Below are 20000 nucleotides of genomic sequence, written 5' to 3'. Positions count from 1 at the left end.
CGTCGCCACGGAGCAGGCAGCTGCGGGATTGAATGGGCGGCGGATCACAGGCGTTGCGCCCCTCAGCTGCGCGGCCGTCGCGGCTGCAACAGGGGACAATTTCCTGACGATTTCTTATTCGAGGGGGCCTGAGTCGGTGCCGCACAAGCGCATGCGGATCCTTGTGGCTGGGCAACCTGGCATGCTCCCTGTACCACCCTGGCCCGTGGCTGGCCCCAGCGCACCTGGCCGCGGAATTGCTGATACCAAGGCTGCAAAAACGGGGCCAGTTGGATGGGGGGGGGCGATGGTGGATCGGGGGTGTGTGGAGAAGGGTGGACGGAAGGCGAGCCTGATGAAGGCGGGTTGCAACCTCTGGCGTTGGCGTGGCAGCGCGGCCTCGTGGCAAAAGAGAAGGGGCCTCTACCTAGACGGGTGGTCCGACAGCTGGCCACAGGAAATTGCCGCGCGCGCTCCCAGCACCAGCCTCCAAGGCTCGGCCAGGCAGGCGCCCAGGGTCGGTCGCGCGTGGCTCACGCGGCAGCTGTGATCAATAACATGGTTCAGTGCAGGGATGATGCCCCGCATAAGCCTCCGTGCTGAACGCACCCAGCCCTGAGTGCAGCTGGGACGGGTAGTCGGGCGTCGCCGACGCCGCGAGCAGCCGGCCCGCCTGCGCCAGCCGCGTCAGGCGCGCCGTCCTGCCGCCAGACAGAACATCGCACGCCACCTAGCCGGCAATAGATGAGGGCGCGTTGGCGTGCGCATGTGTGTGTGTGTGTGTGTGTGTGTTCGCGTGTGCGTGTGCGTGTGCAAGATGTGCGTGTGGGTGCGTGTGCTAAGTGCAAATGCATGTGTGTGTCCAAAGTGTGTGCGCGTGTGTGTGTGAGATGTGTGTGCGCATGTGTGCGTGCGTGTGCGTGCGTGCGAGTGTGTGCGTGCGTGCGAGAGTGTGTGTGTGTGTATGTGTGTGTGTGTGTGTGTGTCAGAGAGTGCGGCTGCGTTGGTGCGGGATCTGTGCAGATACTCCATGGTTTGGCTCTTCTCCAAGGGGAGCGATGAGGAATGCCCGGTTCCTCGGCAGCGAGGCGTGCTGGGGTGCTGGTACAAGCGACGCCGCAGCATGAGGTGTGTGCAACCCGGTAGCCAAACGCCCACCTCTAGCGCGGCCCCGGAGCGCCCAGGGACGAGCAGGGAGGGGCGGTAGTAACCGGTCAGCGCCAGCGGCCCCGCGCGCGACGACGTCGCGTAGTCCAGAGCCGGCGCCCCCACCGCCGCCGCCGCCGAGGCGCTGCCACTGACTAGAATGGCGGAACCCGCTGCAGCGGCGGCGGCGGCCGGGCGGGCGCTCGGCTCGCGTGCAAGGTCGGAGGGTGACGGCGCGACGGCGGCCGCGCCCTGCGGCGCCTCCCAGGCCCCGAAGTAGCGCTCCGCCAGCGCCCGTACGCGCTCGGGCTCGGCCGCGCCGGCGATGGCGACAGTGAGGTTCGCTGGATGGTAGTATCTGGGCAGAAGGGGGGGGTGGTGCGTGGGGTATCGGCCCCCAACATTATGATGGGTTCGTCTCGGCGCAGAGCAGCAGCAAGGTTCGGGGTAAGCGGATGGGCCGCAAGTGGAAAGCCTGACCTCAATTGTGCGCATAACTTGCAATCAACTACAGATTGGATTAGACTTGCACGCGCGCACACACACACACACACACACACACACACACACACACACACGCTATGCATTGCACCAACTTGTCTGGTATGTGATGTGCATGTGTGTGCATGCCAATCGACTAGAGGTACCCTATCAGTCATTACATTGCATTGCATACCCGTCTGTGCATCCCGCGCCCTACTTGGCAAAGAAGTCCGCCACCTCCAGCCTCCCCATTGCCTCCACATCCTCCTTGAACCCCAGGACTGGGCGGCTGTACTGGTTGCTCAGGGACTTCACATATATGTGTGGGTGTATGCGTGCGTGCCAATGTATGTGTGTGTGTGATGTGTGTGTGTGAAGTGTGTAGATGTGTTGGTGCGGGCTGGTGGGTGCATGCGGTGAGGCAAGATGGGTGTACAGGCACGGGACAAACGCGTGCCTGTAGAGGATGGAGAACGCCCCCAAGGCCTGACGTGTCGCGGCAAAATCAGACCGCCCTGCATCCCATACGGCGCGCAGCGTGCACGCGTGCCCTGCTTCCCGGGAGGCAGACGGCCCGCGGTGCGCAGGCGGAGCGCCCGCGCCGGCCCCGAGTCGACCCCGGGGCTCGGCGCTCGCGCGCCCTGCAGCGCACACCTTCTGGGCAAACTCGTAGAACAGCGATCCAATGGGGCTGTTGTCTATCCTGGAGGCGCGCTCCTCCGCCACCACCTGCTTCTCCTTGTAGAGCTCCCTGGCCACCGGGGGAGGGGGAGGGGGAGAGGGGTGATTGTGAGGGGCCTTTGGGGTGCCCAGAACTCCCTGATGGTGGGGAGTAACGGGTCAAAGCTGGGTGTGTTTTGAGGGTTGGCGGGCGGCGCAGAGTGCGGGGAGCGGGCCGCGCGGCTGCTAGGTTGGCGCGACGCATGCAGAGGCGCGCCAGGGCAGGGCTCCTCATGCTGACGAGCTCCGCCGTGCGGCGTTCGGCGCTGGCCGCTTGAAATAGCGATTGTATAAAAATGAACTTGCAATCAAGCCTGTGCCAGCACACCTGAACACCGGGGCCTGGAAGCGCTCCGCCTCCAGGGCAAACCACAGCTCCAGCTGGTTTGATGGCAGACTGGCGTAGTACTTGCTGGGGTTGGGAGGGACCGAGGAGTGTGTGTGTGTGTGTGTGTGTGTGTGTGTGTGTGTGTGTGTGTGTGCGCGCGTGCGTGTGAGTGTACGCGTGTGTGTTTGAGTGTGTGTGCCTGGGAATACTACATTTATACATGAAGGGAGATACGCACGAGTACACAGTGAGAGAGACTGTGTGTGCATGTGCCTGCTTGTAGATGTGTTGCATGCACACTCGCACACAATAACGTACATGCAATTTCGGTTTTGTCAAGATGGTGGTGGGGAAGTCTGTGGTGGTTTTTTTCCCGGGAGGACATGCGACAAAATCACATAATTGCATTCTACAACTTGTGCAGCACTTGCTGTGACGAAAGGAGAAGCCCTGCAGCACCGCGCGGCACACACAGAGGCGCACAAAACCGTCTTGAACAGGACACTAGACACGGACATGCAGCTGGAGGCCGCGCGTGCTGTATGTCAGGAGCTCACGTGTTGTCGTGGCTGGTTGCGGCGTTGAGGTTGACCGCGCCCGCTGACGTCAGCGCCTGGCGGGGTCACGCGGCACGATCGCAGGGACTGGGTTGTGGGGGCGTCTGTACTTTGTTGAAGGCACTGCTCAATGCGTAGATATAGCAAAAGGCCCAATGCAATCGCCAAAGGAAGGGCCCGCATGCATCACCCCTTGCAGCCACGCCCCTGCCCCCCTAGGTCGGCGTTGTTGCACAGGGGTCGCAGCCCCTGAACACCCCGTCCCTCCCCGACCCTGCCTTGGGTGAGAATGTCTACCTGAGCAAATGCGTTGGGCACTACCAGCTGTTGCGCAGCTTCCTAGGGGTGGTGGTGAGGTTTGAACGGCCCAGGTCGTGGGACACATGCCTTGTGTGCTGATCACCGTGTGCATGCCGAGCAGGGGCCGGTGGCGCCCGGGACGGGTTACGGCACTGCCACAGGGACTATCACTGGCGTATGGAGCTGGTGTTGAAAGGTGCCAACTTTGTGCCTGACCCGTGCGCGTGCATTCAGGCTCAATCGTTGCCCCCTGCTCAAGAGCATACCGCTGCAATGTGCGCCGTTCGCTGCGCATCATTCCGCCCCGCCAAACCCCCTCCCCGGACCCACCTGCAACACATTGAGCTGCTCAGCCAGTCGGGCAGCCTCCGCTTCACGGCCCGCCGCCCGCGCATCCCGCAGGTTGTAGAACACTGGGTGGGTGCAGAGGCCGGGTTTTGTCAGGGCAAGGCACGGGCCAGAAACAGGAAATACAGCGGGAGCCCGCTAACCCCTGCGTGCGTCTGTGCGCAGCCCTACTGCCGCCGAGCTTTGCTACAGTCCGGCCACCGCCCTCGCGCCCTGCGCTCTCAGCCGCGCAGCGGACCACCCGGCCCTTGCATCCGCGCTTTGCTGACCGCCTCCTACGCTCCTCGCCCCCCCCCCCATACACACAAACACACGCAAACTGTAACCGCGCATCCGCAAACTTGCATCTGTACTGCTGTGCGGTCCGCCCACATACACCCTGACACACACAGGCTCACCCTCATCGAGTGACCGCAGCAGGCCGCTCTCTGCCCCCCAGTCTTTGGATCCGATTCTTGGGGTGCCCTTGAACGCGAGGTGCTCCAAAAGATGCGCCATGCCTGCAAATATCATCGAGGACGCTTTCGGCGGCTGCCGCAACGGGCAGGACAATGCGACTGCCCCGACAGCGGCGCTGCTACGGAAGCAATGGCGGACTCGATCCCCGGCGCTGCGACAACACACGAGCAGGTCGTGCCGGTATGCACTCTGCGCCTGCCCGGCGCGCACCTGTCTGCCCGTCTTCCTCCACCCAGGCCCCGACGGAGCAGTACGTGTTGATGCTGACCACCGGCGCCGCCGGCCGCTGCACCACCACAAACGTCATCCCGTTTGGGAGGCGGAACCGAGCAACCCTCTGCTCTAGCTGCTGCTCGAGCCGGCGTGACACATCAGCCGCTGGGGCTGCGGTCACGAGCTCCGCCGCTGCTGCGAGGCTGGGGCCTGACATCCCACCCGCCAGCAGGGCCGCGCCGCTGCCGAGGAGGAGGCTCCGGCGCACAGCAGCGCATTGAGTCGCGCGCCGTGGGCGGTGAGGCGGTCCACTGCAATTGCCCAAAGGATGGGATCTCGCATGCGTAGCCATTGTCTCTAGATGGCAATCTGCATCAAAATCCCTGCAAAGGAAGCAAGAAGAACCGCGCCAGATCGCACGCAGTTGCTAAGCAGTACTGTTGCTCATAAAGCGACGCAATGTACAAAAAGTAGACGCGGCCGAGCATATAAAATCGACGCGGCTGCTGCTGAGTGCTTGTGCCGCTCGACGCTGCACGTGTGCTGGTCACCGCGGTGACAGTCCCGGGTCTCACCTGCGTCACGCACCTCAATTAGGGCAACCAGGCCGGGTTCGATGCGATATGAGCCCTCCACCCGCCAATGTGATTGGATGTGGTGTCGTGGGCGCGATTGTGAGATGATGTGCTTGTTTCAACCCACACAAGCGGCTTGAAGAAATGGATGTTTGACCAGAGCTTTGAGGTGTACATTGGCGCAAGCAACCTGCAGTGCATCTAGAATCAGGATGTGCCTGCCAATGCTGACTATATTTTTTCCCAGGACGCGCTTGCACGAGCCTGAACGCGCGGAGTTGCCAGATGTGTTGTGGTAGTCATCACGCCCCCAAACCAGCCTGCGCTGCCTGCTGGGGTGGTGCTGCGCCGGCGCTCTGCTCCTCGGCGCCTACCGGCTCTCTTGCTACAAAAAGTAGCAGACCAGTACTACCCACCATGGGTACCAAATCTGCATTGCATCCCGGGCATCTGGGTAACATGGACTTTGGGGAGCTTGTTCGCCCTGTAATGTGGCCCGTGTCCAATCATACAGCGCTTGGCGTTGCGGACACGATGAGCTGCATATGCCGCAGGCACCTTGCTCACAAGAAGGGACCCGTTGCAAACCGGCAAAGACGGGAGGCACAATCTATGTGTAGGTCATCTTCCAACAAAAAAGCATATGAAGTAACGGTCAAACATCGAGAGAGACGTCAGTGGGGAAAGCAAACCAAGGGAGGACGAAGAAGAATGCGCCATTGTGCGCGGTGCGCCGCTCACCCCGCGCGCCCCTTCAAACACTCCGACGTGCAGCGCTTCAGGCACGACTCGTTCCAGGCGGGCACTTGGTGGGGTATGGAGCAGACGGACCGCTGGCACGCCTCGACGCACGCGTCGTTAGCTGCAATTGCGAGGGGGCAACAAGTACGTTGACGACGGATCTGACGTATGCTTGCAGCAGAATCGTATGGGCGCATTTTCACACTGCCTCACAGCATCCCTATATATTCTGCCACGTCTGGAGGGGGAGTTTCGGGACCTCGCAGTCAGATATGCGTGCTCTGCTGCTCCAAGAGAGCCGCGCGGGTCCCCTGCTGCGGTGTAACTCAACGTCTGCAGCTGCGGCCTCCTGCGCACGAGCCGCCCCGCACCTGACACGCCGCACACTGTGATGCACGAGTTGCGCGTGGGGTCCTGCGGGAGGGGTTGCAACGGGCGCCCAGCCGCTCAAGATGCGAGCCGTCGGCGTTGCGTGCCCGCAGTAATGCTGACCCTGGCAGTGAAGATTCCCCTCCCATCAAACCTTCGCCCATGTCGTCGCAGGCATGCAATCCCTGAGCACGGGACTCTAAGCTGTTGCCACAGCGCCCCTGGTCGTGCCATGCATGCTTGCACGACATCCGCATGGTTCCGGACGAGTCACCGCACCTTAGCGAGCTTGCCAAGCCGCCGCAACAGGCGGTCCGAAGTGCACACGCGCTCGCACACAAAGCCAGTCTCCCCGCCCATGTCCTCTGCGCCGCTGCGGGTTCAGACGTGGGGGCATGCAAGGCGTTGGCTGGGCTGCGCAAAAGCAGGCGGAGTTGCGGCAACCCGCCGCAGCTGCGCAGTGTCAGTGCACAGCAGCTGCCCTTGCCTGTCGGTGTCTAAGGGATGGCGTGAGCGCGCGCTGAGGATACCCTTCACGACTACTATAGGCACTGCCACCACAGCTGCTGCGAACGGCTGCCAGAGCGGCATACTTGATCTGGTTCGCCGGACGCGTGTTCAGCCAAAAGATCCGTGCGATTGTGATTGAATGATGGTGTTAAAGCCATGTGTGTGATGCTACCATGTGTCCCAAGCTCATAGAGCGCTGCGTTGCGCGACAGGTGCCCCCGTGATCCTCCGCGCGGCTTCTGGGCACGCACATCAACGAAAAAAGCAGGTCGAACCACTGCAAACCACTGCGATGTAGGCAATGTGATGATGCAGAGCTGCAAAGAAGCACGGCTGGTCAACAGCCACCTTGGTGGCGTCGCATACTGCAGCAGCTCAGCAGCAGCTTGCAGATCATCTGCATGTTGGGGTGCACTGTTCCGGCCCATAAATGGTGACGCCACTGCACTGTCAAATTCCATACCATCAAAGACTTTGGGAACCGACGTGGCCAGCCGGCAACCGACAACTTCACAGCATGCACGCCTTCGGTTCTGGACATGTTGGTCCCTGTGACCCTTTCCCACCGCCTTGTCCTGATAATTGCTGCTTCTACTAGGGTGTGTGCGTGGGAGGCGAATGTGTCACAGGGTTGTGCTGGGCGCGGCGATAGCGTTCTGGATGGAAGGCAGAAATCTGAATGTCCCGTATCGTTTCCTGCAAGAATCGCAAGTGATGGGAGCCTCAGCGTGATTGTGGCTGTAATTATGAGGATGAAATAAACCACAAGTATCCGCAACTACCTTGGAGTCGTGGTTGGCCGTCACCGTCCCACAGAGGGTGCGAAGGCGCAAGCGAGCAGCAAGCTCACTGCTCGATTTGAGTGGGGTATTCCTACCACACCCGTTCGACCGGAACTTGTAGCACGACTACCCGAGCGTGACAGCGAGTCAATTGAACAACATCAGTACATGAACAAGTTCTTTTCCAACATTGGAGTCGTCGCAGGCCGTCACTGTCTCACCAGCTCGTGCAGTTACGAGTGAGTGCAGCAGGGTGTCGAGGGTAAGGCGGTCTCGCTCCCTGTACGCGTGTGCAAACCAAGAGGATTCCAGAAACGCTCACAGAGGTGTCAAAGGCTCCAAGCAGCGTGGCCACAGGGCCGCAGCACGAGTTGACGACCATAAGACCAGCGTACTCATGAGGTGCGCATCCGCCGAGAACAATTAGCGAAGCGGAGGGGCCGAGGGCGGGCGCCGTCGAGGCGAACACGAGACAACATTTTAATATCAAGGTGGAGCGCACGAGTTATGGCAGTGGGAGCTGCAAGCGGCTCAACATGCCAGCATCATTGCCGTGGCCTGCCAGTCCACGGTGTGAGAGGCAGAAGGAACCCGATGACGAGTGCCTCCATGGCCTAGACGACAGTCGCACGCATCCGCCGTGCAGACGCCACCCTAACTTTCAAATTAAAGGTAACTTGGCTGCAAATTACAGGCAGTTATGCTTACGCAATGATCAGGTTTTTTTTCGTGTTAGTCATCGAGTGCCATGTGCTCACCCGTCAATTTCGCGGGTGCGAAAGCTTTTCATGCTTACTCGCTTGAGCATCTCTGTTTATTTTCTACAAACACTTGCATCTGCTCCTGGCAGTAAAACGGTGACCGCCGACTACGACTCCAAGGTAGTTGAGGTAGATATCCATGTTATGGAGATGATATCCCATGTCACAAGTCGCACATGGGCCCGGCAGCGGAATGGATGGACCGTTGCGCGACGTATCTGCACTTACGGCACGGATTCGATCGATTTCGCGTGTGCGCCACAACACGCGGCTGACAGGTTTGGGAGTGCTCGAGTCGTCCCGATCGGCCAAAGCTCGCCGTCTGCGGAAGGGCTTCGCAGTCAGTGGTGGCCGCCCGTCAGACAGCTGGAGGGGCCTTCAAGTGAGTCTCGAGCTGTGTAGCGATCCCTTGCCCGCCCTTCAGGCAGCTGGGTTGGATCCTGCGAGGGGGGGGGGGTGGTCATCACGCTTGTCGCGTCCAGGCGGGCGCCCTGGTCCTGTCCTAGCCAGCAGCTCCTACCTGGTGACAAAGTGTGAGCTTCGCCCACACAAACACCACTTGTGACTGGATGTGCAATGCTTGGACCCAGGTGATCAGAAGCCTTACTTGCAGGATATAATTCGCAAAAGGTTGCTGGGCGCTGCAACCGCAGCGCGGTCAGTGCGTCCAGGACCAAGATGCTGCTCAGTCCCACCTTTTCTGTGCTCCCGTGGCCCACCATGCAGTGCCCATCCGCCGCGACACTGGGATGGCGTCCACGCTGTCAACCCACACGTGCGTGGCAAGCCTCGCCGCTGCCATGCTCCTAGTTTCGCTGCCCCTCGATGCTGTCGCCCAAAGTGCAACAAACCAGTGCAACATAAACTCGTGCACACTCAGCAACATCTCCCCCACCCGGTGAGGCGCCACTGAATTGCAATTGGACATTACTTGTCAAGAATTTGTGCTTGGTTTTCCTGCTGTTGTTCAGTGAGTGTCTTTGAAAGGTCATGTCGACCGCCGTTGCTAAAGCAACGGTGCCGTTGATTCACTAGTCACCCAGTCAAGCAAACCTATGTGAATTGAGCTGTCGGAGGTGCCCGTGCCATGTGTTGCCCACTCGCCACCCTCCTCTCTGACTGGCACGCGTGTGACTCGCATGCAGGCCGTCCCTCGCGGCATCGTCCCCCTACTCCGGCTCCAATGCTGCGAGCGGGTCCGCCTTCACGCTCACGGCCATCAAGGACGGCCTCGGCGTTGTCGGCGCCGCCGGCGACCGTGAGCCTTGGACGACCTCGCAGCGAGCCGCCCCTGTGCTGACGCCCTGCCATGCCACCAGCCCCAGATCTTGACCGTGCATGAAGCTGTACAGCGCGCCTCGTAATCTAGACTGGCGCATGCAGTCGCCAACGCCCGTCCCGCGCGCATCTGGCCGTAGTGATCCCCCTTGTGAGCACTCTGGCGAACGTTGGGGTGGCCATCATCAACGGGTGAGCTGCAGGCATCGCGACGCGCTCCAGGACAAAGTGAAGTGCAACAATCAGGCTTGGGGCTAGCTGCACGCGCGTGCCGCTGCGCGCGCGCGTCCCACTCATGCCAGTGGCGATGGCCCTGGCCTCACATGTCAGTGCCCTACTGGGCCAGCTGCCCCTGGCAACATGTCTGTCAGTGCCTCCTCGTTGCCCGCACAACCCGCTTCACTCCCTTAAGCTGGGTGACCCTGGGTCTTTCCTGCGTGCGCCCAACGCCGTGTGGGACCTCGCCCCTTTCTTGCTGCGCCTCGCACGCGCCGCGGCCCCAGATATCAGGACTACCAGAGTGCGACCGCACCCGGAGCCCCCAGCGTCGCTGACGTGGTGGGCCAGCAGATTCAGCAGCAGTCCCAGTGGCTGCGCTTTCAGCTGCAGCAGGACATGGCCCAGAGCAACGACTTCCTCGTGTGCCAGGTGCGCGGCTGGCAGCCCTAAATGATTGATAGCCCCTGGTCCTACGCACGCGCGGGGTTCATCGCTTTGAACCCTTCGCGCGTCACTTGCTTTGCTGCCCTGTGCGCCCGCCGCCTTTCACACGCCTGCCCGCCCTTGCTGCCGCCTTTCACAGCTGCAATCCGCAATCGGAGGCCTCTACAACAACATCGTGACCTGGCTGGACAAGCAGGCAAGCTGTGCGGCAGGAGTTGGACATGACAAAAGCTCAGCAGCCGCGCGGGGTTGAAGGGCGCTTGCAGATATCCCTTGCCGCATCTGCGTGTGCGCACACTCCTGATGCACAACGCAGCTTGTTGATCTGACGCGCACCCCCACCTGCACGACCTTTCCTCTGCTATGGTTCCCAGACGCTCACCCAGTTCAACCAGGGGCTCGGCAACATCCAACAAAACATTATGGGGTCCTGCCACGCCTGGTGAGTGCCTAACGCAGGCCGGGTATATAGGTTGCAGCCAGCCTGTAAACAGTGGCGCTATGGTGCCGCACAAGGCTGTAAGTCAGGCTTCTTCTACATGAAGGTTGCACATTGCCCGCGTTGCTAAGCCTTCAGGCAACTGGCACCTCCTGCGTCCACCCTGCCAGCCGGTCGTTGCCAAAATGAGCCTGCGCCCACCCATACCCACCTCTTCGCAGGAACTGCGCCAACTACACCAACATCGCGCCCAGCGTGCGCCAGACCATGGGCTGCGCGACGGGCCGCACGCCCCAGCTTGTCAACAACAAGAACCCGTGCGCCGGCGTGACCTGGACAGCCGCAAAGCCCACCGCCTGCACGTTCATCGGCTCCGACGCCGGAGGCAACGCGATTGTCGTGCCGGGGGTGTGCGACACGGGCGCCGGGGCCCAGGCGCTGTGCTACTCCACACGGACGCTCGACACCAACGCCCAGGAGATCAAGGCCAACATCATCCCCTTGTGTGAGCAATCCCCCCTCCCGTCCCCCTGCTGGTCCGGCAAGGGATCCTGATCAACTCTGCATTCCTGTCCTGCCCTCCAGCTTCCGGCTGCCGATGAATGACATAACATGGCTTGCCACGCTGCACAACGGCCTCGCCACTCTTGAGTTGCAGTCAACAAAGACGCCATCAACCTGGGAAACACGCTGAGTACTTTCAGCTCCGCAGACGCCGCAATCGCCCTGTCCAAGATGGGTGAGCACCTGCAAGTCAGCGGGGCGGGGGAGAACAGCGGCTCGGCCGGGAGTCTGTGCAGCAGTTGCGGCTGCAGCCACGTGCTCATCACGCCTGCCGATTGCTGCTGGCAGCTGGTCACTCATCACCACCGTACGACTTGCTGCGCCACACACAACACAGGCATTCTTTACGCGTCAATGATGAACGAGCTCATTCTACTGGGCAGCAATGGGGGCGAATGGGGCAAACTCCAGTCCCTTGCATCAACGCTAGGCGCTCGGTATGCTGAAAAGCTCAGTGCACGGGTTACTTCGCTGCTGCGCCTGCGTTGGTCGCTGAACCCAGCACGTGGTAGCTGCAGCACACGGCCGCCTCAGCGCGCAGTCGCACCTGCAGAAATCATTGATGGACGACGTTGAGTGACACAAATGCTTAGGCCGCCGTCTCTGCTGATTCAAGCCTCATGCCAGCTTCCATTGTGCACGCCACTCACAGGCTCACGAAGATCTACAACGACCTGATTGGCAACACCAACACTGTGGTCGATGCGTTGTCGTATGCTGCGATCGCCGCCGACGACGCGGGCTTGCCCATGAGTTATGAGGTCAAGGGCAAAACCTCGCAGCTCCTGTGAGCGTGCAGGGCCAGGGCACCGCGGTGTACAGGAGACCCAGCAGCCTTGCCGCAAGTTGCCAGCACGCACGCAAGCTGTTGACGGCAATCGTGGGATCGCAGACGGATTAGCGATGACAAGGGCTGTTTGCGCATGTGGGTGGACAAAAGAGAGCTGAGTAACAATTGCCACCTGCCTTGCCCCGCTGTCTCTATCTGCTGTGTGCCGCAGGGTGCCCCCGAGCCTTGGCGACTGCTCGAAGCCCGCGGCCCAAGCGTATTGCGCCTCAAGCGACGCCTCAATCTCTTGGGCGTACCCCATCAAGCAGAGCGTGACCTATGGAGGGGCTTCGCTCTCCGTTGACACAGGCACCATCTCTGTGGGGATGGCATGCAACGCCCCCGCGACACCCGCCTTTGGACGTGGAACAAACAACCCTGCAGGTGATCACGATAGATGCATGCAGCTGCACATGCTGCTCTGTTGCCTGCATGTTTTCGCAAGCCGTGGCCTTGGCAACCCATGCATCAAAACTACACACAATCGGCGACTAAACGTTATTCTTCCCACTCTTGGCGTAATGAACAGGCTCGACGTCTGGCACCTCCATCTCCACATATGCCCTCAACTGCTCGACGCCCGCGTACGCCCCGGTGACCTTCCCTTGCACCCCTTCTGCCAACACCGCCGACAACCTGTGTGCTGGCAGCACCGACTTCAAGACCAGCCCGTGCGTCGCTGACTGGCGATTCTACGTCTACACCGCCGCCGCTGCCGCCGCCAGGGCGATGAACGTCCCGGGCCCCTACCCCTCCGCCGGCCTCGGCAAGCCGGGCTGGGCGAGCTGGGCGTTCAAGATCCTCAAGCAGCGCGCCGCCGCCAACCTGGCGGCGAACCTCACCCAGACCCTCGCGGACGTGAAGAAGGCCGCTGACGCATTCAACGCGATCGCCTCGATGGACCAGCCCCCGACCATGTCCAATGCGTACGTTGCCAAACTGAGGTTCTTCCCCCTGTCTCGCTGCGGCTTGGACGGCACGGTGCGCGCCCGCGGGGCGACTGCACCAGATTTGCTTGCAGGGCTCAGCTGGGGGTTGTCTCTCCTTTGGGTCAAAAGGCACTGAACGTGGCCATTTGCGGTGCGGCCACCATCACGGCCACGCCTGGCTTGAAAGACTGCTATTCTGCAATTCACTTGTTCGTCGTGATGCTGCTGCTGACCTTGATATCCCCAAACCTACGGTCATTTTGGCAGAATTTCAACATGACCAGCGGCTTCAAACCAGCGACCCCGACCACCAGCGCCATGATGACCGGCCGGCGCCTGCTGGCCGACCCAAAGGTGACGGCGCCGGCCGCTGCCCCGTACCAGTGCGTTGCTGGCACCGGCAAGAAACACGGCCGCACCGTGAAGATGTACAACTCAACGGCGGCTCTGGACACCAAGTGGTGAGTTCACCTTCGGAAGGGCGTTGAAAACGTTGGGATTGCACGGCGTCGCGCATGAGCTCCCCGCTTTGCAGCAGGATCCAACGGCATCGTCTTGCTGTGTGCGCGCCTCGCTCGCAGGCATCCCCTCTGCAAAGAAGGCCACTACCTCGGCCCGGACGGCTGCTGCTACGAGTGCCCGCTTGGAACGGTGAGCGATGGCGGGGAGCGCGCGGTCGGGGGCGGGGCATGCTCCAGCGTTCGCATGGCAGCAAAACACAATCGGAGGAACACTATGCGGCGGCTGATGGTTTGAGGGGCGCACAAAAAGCGACTTCAACACCTCATTGCAGGGTTGATAACTGGTTTACCTGCGTGCCAATGCTGCGACTGCGCTAATGTATTCGTGTGCAATCCGGATCCCCGCAGTTCAAGGCCTCGACAGGCACGTGGCATGAGTGCGCGAGGTGCCCAAGCGGAAAGAGCACCAAGCGCACGGGCGCCACGTCGCCTAATGAGTGTGTTGCAAGCGCCCCGGCCGGTCCGGTCAGCTTTGGGGTGCCTGCCAGCTCTGGTTGATGACACATGGCCGCCCTTCCCCTGCTAGAGTATTTCTGCCAGCACTTCACGCACAAACCTCCGCCCCAAAAGGCCAAGCATCTGCTAGCATTGTGCCCAACGCATGCTGCACTTGTCGTGTGACGGCATCCACATCACCATATGGCGCGCGCTTTGCGTCAAAAACTGAGTCACCATGCTGCACAACCTGTGCATTGCTGTTGCAGTGCAGGCACATAATTGAGCCTCAACAATTGTTCATTCTGGCCACGCCCCTTCTCACCACTTTGGTGACTGCTGCTAGCCGCCTGGGAACAACACACCAAACCTCACACATCCGAATCGCCCCAGTTCAGTGCGAAAGTTACACGCCCCGCCTACACTCCCCGCCAAATGGTCCATGTTTGTGGCTTCGAACTTTTGTTGCAGCACAACAATACATGGCATAGGGGGAAAATGCAAGGGCGTCGCTGGCCCCCCACTTCATCCGATTCCTAGCCAAAATTCCTGTTGGGATGGGCAGGGGCCTGATTCAGGCCACATACAACACCTGGCTATGAGGCTATGCTCAATGCATCCAGACCGAGGGGCATGACCCCCCCTGCCTTGACACTGCAGTGCACGGGCCTGAATTGTTGAGGAGGCGTTGTGTCCTTTTGCACGTACACCAGCTGCACCTCCTCCGCCTCTGATGCCTGCTTTGCTCATCGCACCCCTTGCGTGTGGATTGGTGCGAGGCTGCACACCAGTTTGCTGCAAACCTGCTGCTCCCCACCACCTTTGCACACAATCTGTCCCCCCTTGTGGACTAATCTTTCGGCACGCCATCAGGGCAGCAAGGTACTGCGCGGCAGCAATGCGTGTTGATTACAATCGCACACAACAACCAGGAAACTTTCATAATAAACATAACATCGAGCTGTAATCTTGTCATGGAAGTGGAGGCTGCGAGGTTCAGGCCACGCCGCAAGCCGCCCGGTCACGGCCTGCGGCTGTACGTGCCAGCTGCCGTGCTGTGATTGTGGTCTTCTCAAAAGTGATGAACGCGCAGACAAAATCCTGGTCCTGCTGCAAAAGCAGGTGCGGGTCAGGCCACACCATTCCACATCCAGGTGGTCACAAGTGCGACGCTGACCTGGCACCAAGACTCGTGTGGCAGCACGCCATGGGACCAAGTTCAGTAGGGTGTGAGGTAGGTGCAGAGCCAATCAACGCTGCGCACTCTGGGGTGGCCAGCCTACATTGGTGCGGGAGCAGCAGGCGCCACGGCGCGAGGTGCGGCCAACTGCCGTGATTGCCGGGGAGGGCTGCCCGACCACACGCGACGGGTCCATGGCAGAAGCGACTGAACGATCACTTGGAACATTACGCGGGGAGCCAGGGCAAGGAGCCAGCCGCGCAAATGAGCCAAGCGCTGGTCGCATGCGCTGTCCTCAGCGGGTTGCATGGGATGGATGGCGGGCTGCGGGCGCGGCGGACCGCAGAGGGCGAGGGACGTGGGGTGGGGCTGGCAGGGAGCCTGCCATGTGCGGCGATGGAGCGGCGGCGGCTCGCTGACTGCATGGGTTCACCAAACCCTTTTCGGGCGAATGGGCGAACGAAACGCCACGCGAACGCGCAGTCCGGCCAGGTTGCAGGAGGTGCTACCGCGCACGAGGGGTGCGCCGTGGCGCGCTGTGCGCCTCCCGAGGTGTGGGTGCGGGGGCGGAGGTGGTGAGCGCGTCGTCAGGGCGTCCGTGCGTCGCCTCCGCCATGTGTGTGTGCACCAGCTGCGCGCACCGAGCGAGCACCCCCGCGCTCTCCGTCACCACTGCGACGCGCGAACCGCCATGGTTTACCCAACTGCTCACCTGCCGAAGGCGTTCGCCTGCGCACGCATCACCCATGGCCGCCTGCCTGTTGAGGCACCAGCGTCCACCGCATCACCGCATCGGCGCCGCCCTCCGGCCCCCTTGTCCCTGCAGCAGGCCCCGCAGCGCAGCAGCCGCCTCCAGCAACTCCCCCACTTCACATGCGTCCGCAGCAAACGCCAACCCCCGCCCGCCAGCTGCCCCAGCCGCCGCCGCGGCTGCTGCGGCCCGCGCCGCGGCCTGCTCTGCGAGCGCCGACAAGCACACAGAGGGCAGCCGCGGCGCGCCGCCGGGCGCGCCGCCGCCGCGGCCACTGTTGATGCTGGCATCCTGGTGTGCAACAACCACCTCCGCCAGGTCAGCCGCCAGGCCCGCCAGCTGCTTGGCCCCCAGCCGCCCGCCCCAGGGCTGCAGCACGAGCAGCAGCGCGCCCAGCCACCGCTCGCCAGCCGCGTGCCGGCGCGCCGCGAGCGCGGCCAGCAGCCGCAGCAGCGCCCAGGGCTGGAGGGTGGGCAGGCGGGCCAGCGTCGCGGCCTCGAACGCCGCCAGCCAGCCGTCCGGCAGCGGCCAGGGCTCGGCGCCTGCAGAGTCGCCCTGCTGCCTGCTCCCGCCGCCGCCGCTGCTGCCGGTGCTGCTGCCGCTGCTGCTGCCGCTGCTGCTGCTGCTGCCAGGATCACGGGCGCTGGCGACCAGGGCATCACACAGCAGCCCGAAGCTCTGATCTGACATTTGCCACTGGTTCGCCCTCAGCCCCTCCAGGCACGCCCTCCACACGGCCAGCCACGCGCGGCGCTCCTCCGCCGCCAGCGGCACGCCACGCATCGCGGCGCACGTGGCGGCGCCGCGCGCCGCCGCGGCCGGCGGCAGCGCGCCGGCTGCCGCGCACGAGATCAGGGCGCCGCGGGACCACGCCACCGCGGCCGCGCAGCCGCGTTGGGGCGCGCCGCCACTTTGGCCGCAGGCCAGCGCGACGCCGAGCAGCAGACGGGCGGCGGCAAGCGCCAGCTGTGAGGGTGGCTCCGCCCCGAAACCCTCGCCGCTCGTGGCGATGCTCCCGCCGGCGGCGCCCGGCGCCCCGCGTCCCCGCTGCCCGCGCGCCTGCCCGCCCTGCCCGCCTGCCACGGCTGCCGCCACCGCCGCCCACCATGAGTCCCCTGGCGGCGGCGCGGCGCGGCCGAGCGCGAGTGTCAGGCGGCCCAGCTGCTGCCGGGACAGGTGCCTCAGTCGGGGTCGCGTGTAGAAGTGGGCTTGGCGCAGCCAGCGGGGGCCAGGGGCGAAACCCAGGTCGGCCATGGCCTGCAAGGCTGCGGCCAGGCAAGGCGTCGGCAGCGCGCGCGCCGACATCAGCTCCGCCGCGCGGCGGCACCACGCCTGCCGGGGTTTTGAGGGGGCGTGCGGCGAGGTGCCCAGCCGGGCGGCAGGCGGACAGGCGTTACTTCAGAACATAACTCCATTCAGGCCCACGGGCAGCTGTCCATGGGGGCCGCAGCTTCATCCTAAAATCCTCAGGCTGATGGAGGGTTCAAAGCAGCAACGTTTGAAGGCAGCCGCCCCTTTCGCCACAACCCCAAATCCCGCCGCCCTAGCTGGTGTCCCGGCAGTGGGTCCCCATGCACTGCATGCTTCCAACCTAGCCGCCCGACCGCCCACCTGCCAGAACCCCTCATGCAGAACCCCGAGATCCCCCACGCGCCGCGCTAGCCCGGCGAGCCCCTGCGCCCCAAACCCCGCCAGCCGCGGCGCCAGCGACGCGCAGAGCGCCGCGACGGCGAGGTCGAACGCTGCACGCTCGTCTTCAGCGTCCAAAAATCCGAGCGCCACCGCCGCATCGTCCGCGACCGTCCACTGCCGCGCCGCCGCCGCCGCCCGCATGTGCCCGTTGCCACCGCTGCTGTTGCCGGCCGCCGAGGCTGCTTCGGCCGCCGCGGCCTGTGCGATGACGTCACCGGCGCGCCTGACTGGCGCGCGCTCGAGCCCCGCGCGCAGCGGCGGCGGCTGCAGCGCGACCATGCGGCGCGCCGCGACGACGGCGGTGAAGGCGTCGAGGCAGGGCAGCCACTTCCGGAGGGACTTGCGGTAGAGCGTCGTCCAGCGCCGCGCATGCGTGAAGCCCGAGCACACCTTGCGACGCAGCGCCGGCGTGCCCCGCAGGTGCGTTGCAGCTATGGAGGCGGCCGCCGCCGCCGCCACGCCCGTCCCCGCCGCTGCTGGGTCCGAGGCCGCACCCTCTCGATCAAACAACGGGCGGCGGCGCCGGGCCGCAAGCGGGGCGCCGCCGGCGTCGGCGGCGGCGGGGGCAGCGGGGGGCGCTAACGAGGTTTGGTTGGGCGGCGGCAGCCGGCCCTGCGCTACTGCCAGGTAGAACTTTGAGGGATTCGTTGGCAGGGTGGCATCGGGAGGGGTGCAGCGTCGGCGGCGATGTGCGGAGCAGAAGCAAGAACTGACGACGGAGGCAGCATGGGGCAGGCTGCAGCAGAGTTTCACTGTGCCGGGCGGCGAGCGCTCCCTTACACCAGCTCAACCGGATGCATGATGGCTACAGAGCGCTCGCCTACAGAGGAGGGGCGCAGCCGTGCCTCGGGCACACCTGCCGCGGCGTGGGCGGGGCCGGGCGCACGACGGGCGGCGCCGGCTCCCGCGCGGGCCGCTGCATGTCCTCCCGCCGCCCCAGGCCATACTTGCCACGCGGGCTGATGCGCGGCGTCTTGCGGGGGTTTTCTGGTTTGGGGCGCGCGGGGGTGCGCTGCCGCTGGGCCGGGGCGGACGGCCATGCTTGCAGCAAATCGTCCCCGGGCGGCTGTGCAAGGTGGGCGGGACAGCCGCAGATGTGCACATTCAGTGTCGCTTGCGGAAAAAGGGCAGGCGGTGTGTACCGTATTGCATGCATTTCATTGTGTTCATTGCATTGGTTCCTGCCGCTCAGGGGCGATTCAGAAAAACAAGCTTCAGGCAAGGGCAGCCCCCAAGCAGCAGGAGCAGCAGCAGCGGCAGCAGCAGCAGCGGCAGCAGCAGCAGCGGCAGCAGCAGCAGCGGCGAGTCAGCGTACCTGTGTGCGTGTGGAGGCTGTTGCGGTGTCGAGAGCACATGCCCAGATACAATATCCGCGTTTAAATCCAGTCATTGGCGGCCGGAAGGGCCTCATGATCACGTCTACCAAAACTTGGCTCGCTCAGATCAACGTATTATCTTATGCGCATCGCTGTGTATGCACATTCAATAAAATATGTGCGTTTGCCTAGCAAATGTAATATCATGCTAGCTGCCTTTGGCGCATATATGAAACAGATGACCTGGCCGGTTACGTGAAGTGACGCGCTGCAGCGGCTCAACATGCCAACATTCTATCAGAAGCCGAACCCACCCAGCGAAGTGGGTTCAGATGTTGTATTACATTTGAATCACCCTTGAGCCTGCAACCAGTGACAAGTATGAATTCTCCGCATGACTCAGCCTGCCGCTCTGCAAGCGGCCGGCCGTCACTGGAGACAGCCACCCGCACACGACGAGCATCGCAACCAGCAGTATGCACAAAGCATGTGGGCATCCCGACCATACGGTATGCATGGCTTGTGCACTCACGCTCACTGCACGCCTGAAAAGCATGTGCTGTTGGAGAAATGCAGAAGGTGAAACCCCGCCATCAGTGCTGTGCAGACCACACGCTAGGGAGCACCAAGATTACAGAAACACTTGGGCATACATACTCGACTGCATCCAAGGCTGGAAGAACAGGCTTGTCTGGACCACTACTATGGGTGGCTGAGGGGTGAGATCTTGGGCATCAACATGATTGCACACCTTCCGCATCACAAAATCGAGAATCTTGAATTCTCTGACACATCATCGTGACCGGACGACATGACAGGCACTTTGAAAAGTGCATGATGGGATGTATCAACGGCTTGTTGGCATAGACACAGTGAGGGTTGTATGCCGGTTGTGGTCCCTAGACCGTCAGACCCTGTGCAAACACGAGGCAGGTCTGCCGTTTATGTGAGTGTGAGGCCGCAAGCATGCGCACACCAGCGTACAAAACGGGAAAGAACATTGTTGGGAAGGATGAGCGTGGCCGTACGGCACCACGATATTGACATCACGCACGCATGAGATGATGGAAAAGAGCCTCTTTGGTTCGCACAGGCAGATGGAGTGTGCAGTGTGCTGCGCAGGCTGCCGGGG

General features: G+C 62.7%; 3 protein-coding genes across 3 annotated transcripts in view; 1 reads left to right on the top strand and 2 right to left on the bottom strand.

The window, feature by feature from the left end:
• The window catches only part of MNEG_2076 (putative zinc protease protein), a gene marked incomplete at both ends in the record, with an annotated part of 6017 nt that extends 1390 nt beyond the window's left edge, over positions 1 to 4627 (bottom strand). Inside the window, 10 exons of the mRNA XM_014049449.1 lie at positions 589 to 709; positions 1138 to 1483; positions 1826 to 1902; positions 2263 to 2359; positions 2657 to 2740; positions 3214 to 3269; positions 3511 to 3552; positions 3844 to 3926; positions 4260 to 4361; positions 4531 to 4627. Coding sequence (XP_013904903.1) covers positions 589 to 709; positions 1138 to 1483; positions 1826 to 1902; positions 2263 to 2359; positions 2657 to 2740; positions 3214 to 3269; positions 3511 to 3552; positions 3844 to 3926; positions 4260 to 4361; positions 4531 to 4627 — 1105 coding nt within the window. The remainder of the gene's footprint in view (positions 1 to 588; positions 710 to 1137; positions 1484 to 1825; positions 1903 to 2262; positions 2360 to 2656; positions 2741 to 3213; positions 3270 to 3510; positions 3553 to 3843; positions 3927 to 4259; positions 4362 to 4530) is intronic.
• Positions 4628 to 9071: 4444 nt separating this feature from the next.
• On the top strand, positions 9072 to 13438 carry MNEG_2075 (hypothetical protein; the record flags this gene model as incomplete). Its single annotated transcript, XM_014049448.1, has 12 exons — positions 9072 to 9169; positions 9417 to 9529; positions 9690 to 9741; positions 10053 to 10197; positions 10587 to 10654; positions 10873 to 11156; positions 11310 to 11390; positions 11553 to 11652; positions 11868 to 12002; positions 12217 to 12428; positions 12574 to 13025; positions 13241 to 13438. The coding sequence occupies 12 exons, from the start codon at positions 9072 to 9074 to the stop codon at positions 13436 to 13438; spliced, it is 1938 nt and encodes a 645-aa protein (XP_013904902.1).
• Positions 13439 to 15893: 2455 nt separating this feature from the next.
• On the bottom strand, positions 15894 to 17114 carry MNEG_2074 (hypothetical protein; the record flags this gene model as incomplete). Its single annotated transcript, XM_014049447.1, has 1 exon — positions 15894 to 17114. One exon carries the CDS (start codon positions 17112 to 17114, stop codon positions 15894 to 15896), a length of 1221 nt encoding a protein of 406 aa, XP_013904901.1.
• Positions 17115 to 20000: the final 2886 nt, after the last annotated feature.

This window comes from Monoraphidium neglectum (genome assembly GCF_000611645.1).
Source record: "Monoraphidium neglectum strain SAG 48.87 unplaced genomic scaffold scaffold00225, whole genome shotgun sequence".
NCBI classification, from domain to species: Eukaryota; Viridiplantae; Chlorophyta; class Chlorophyceae; order Sphaeropleales; family Selenastraceae; genus Monoraphidium; species Monoraphidium neglectum.
Note: the sequence above shows the minus strand (reverse complement) of the source record. Positions and strands in the feature narration are given on the sequence as shown.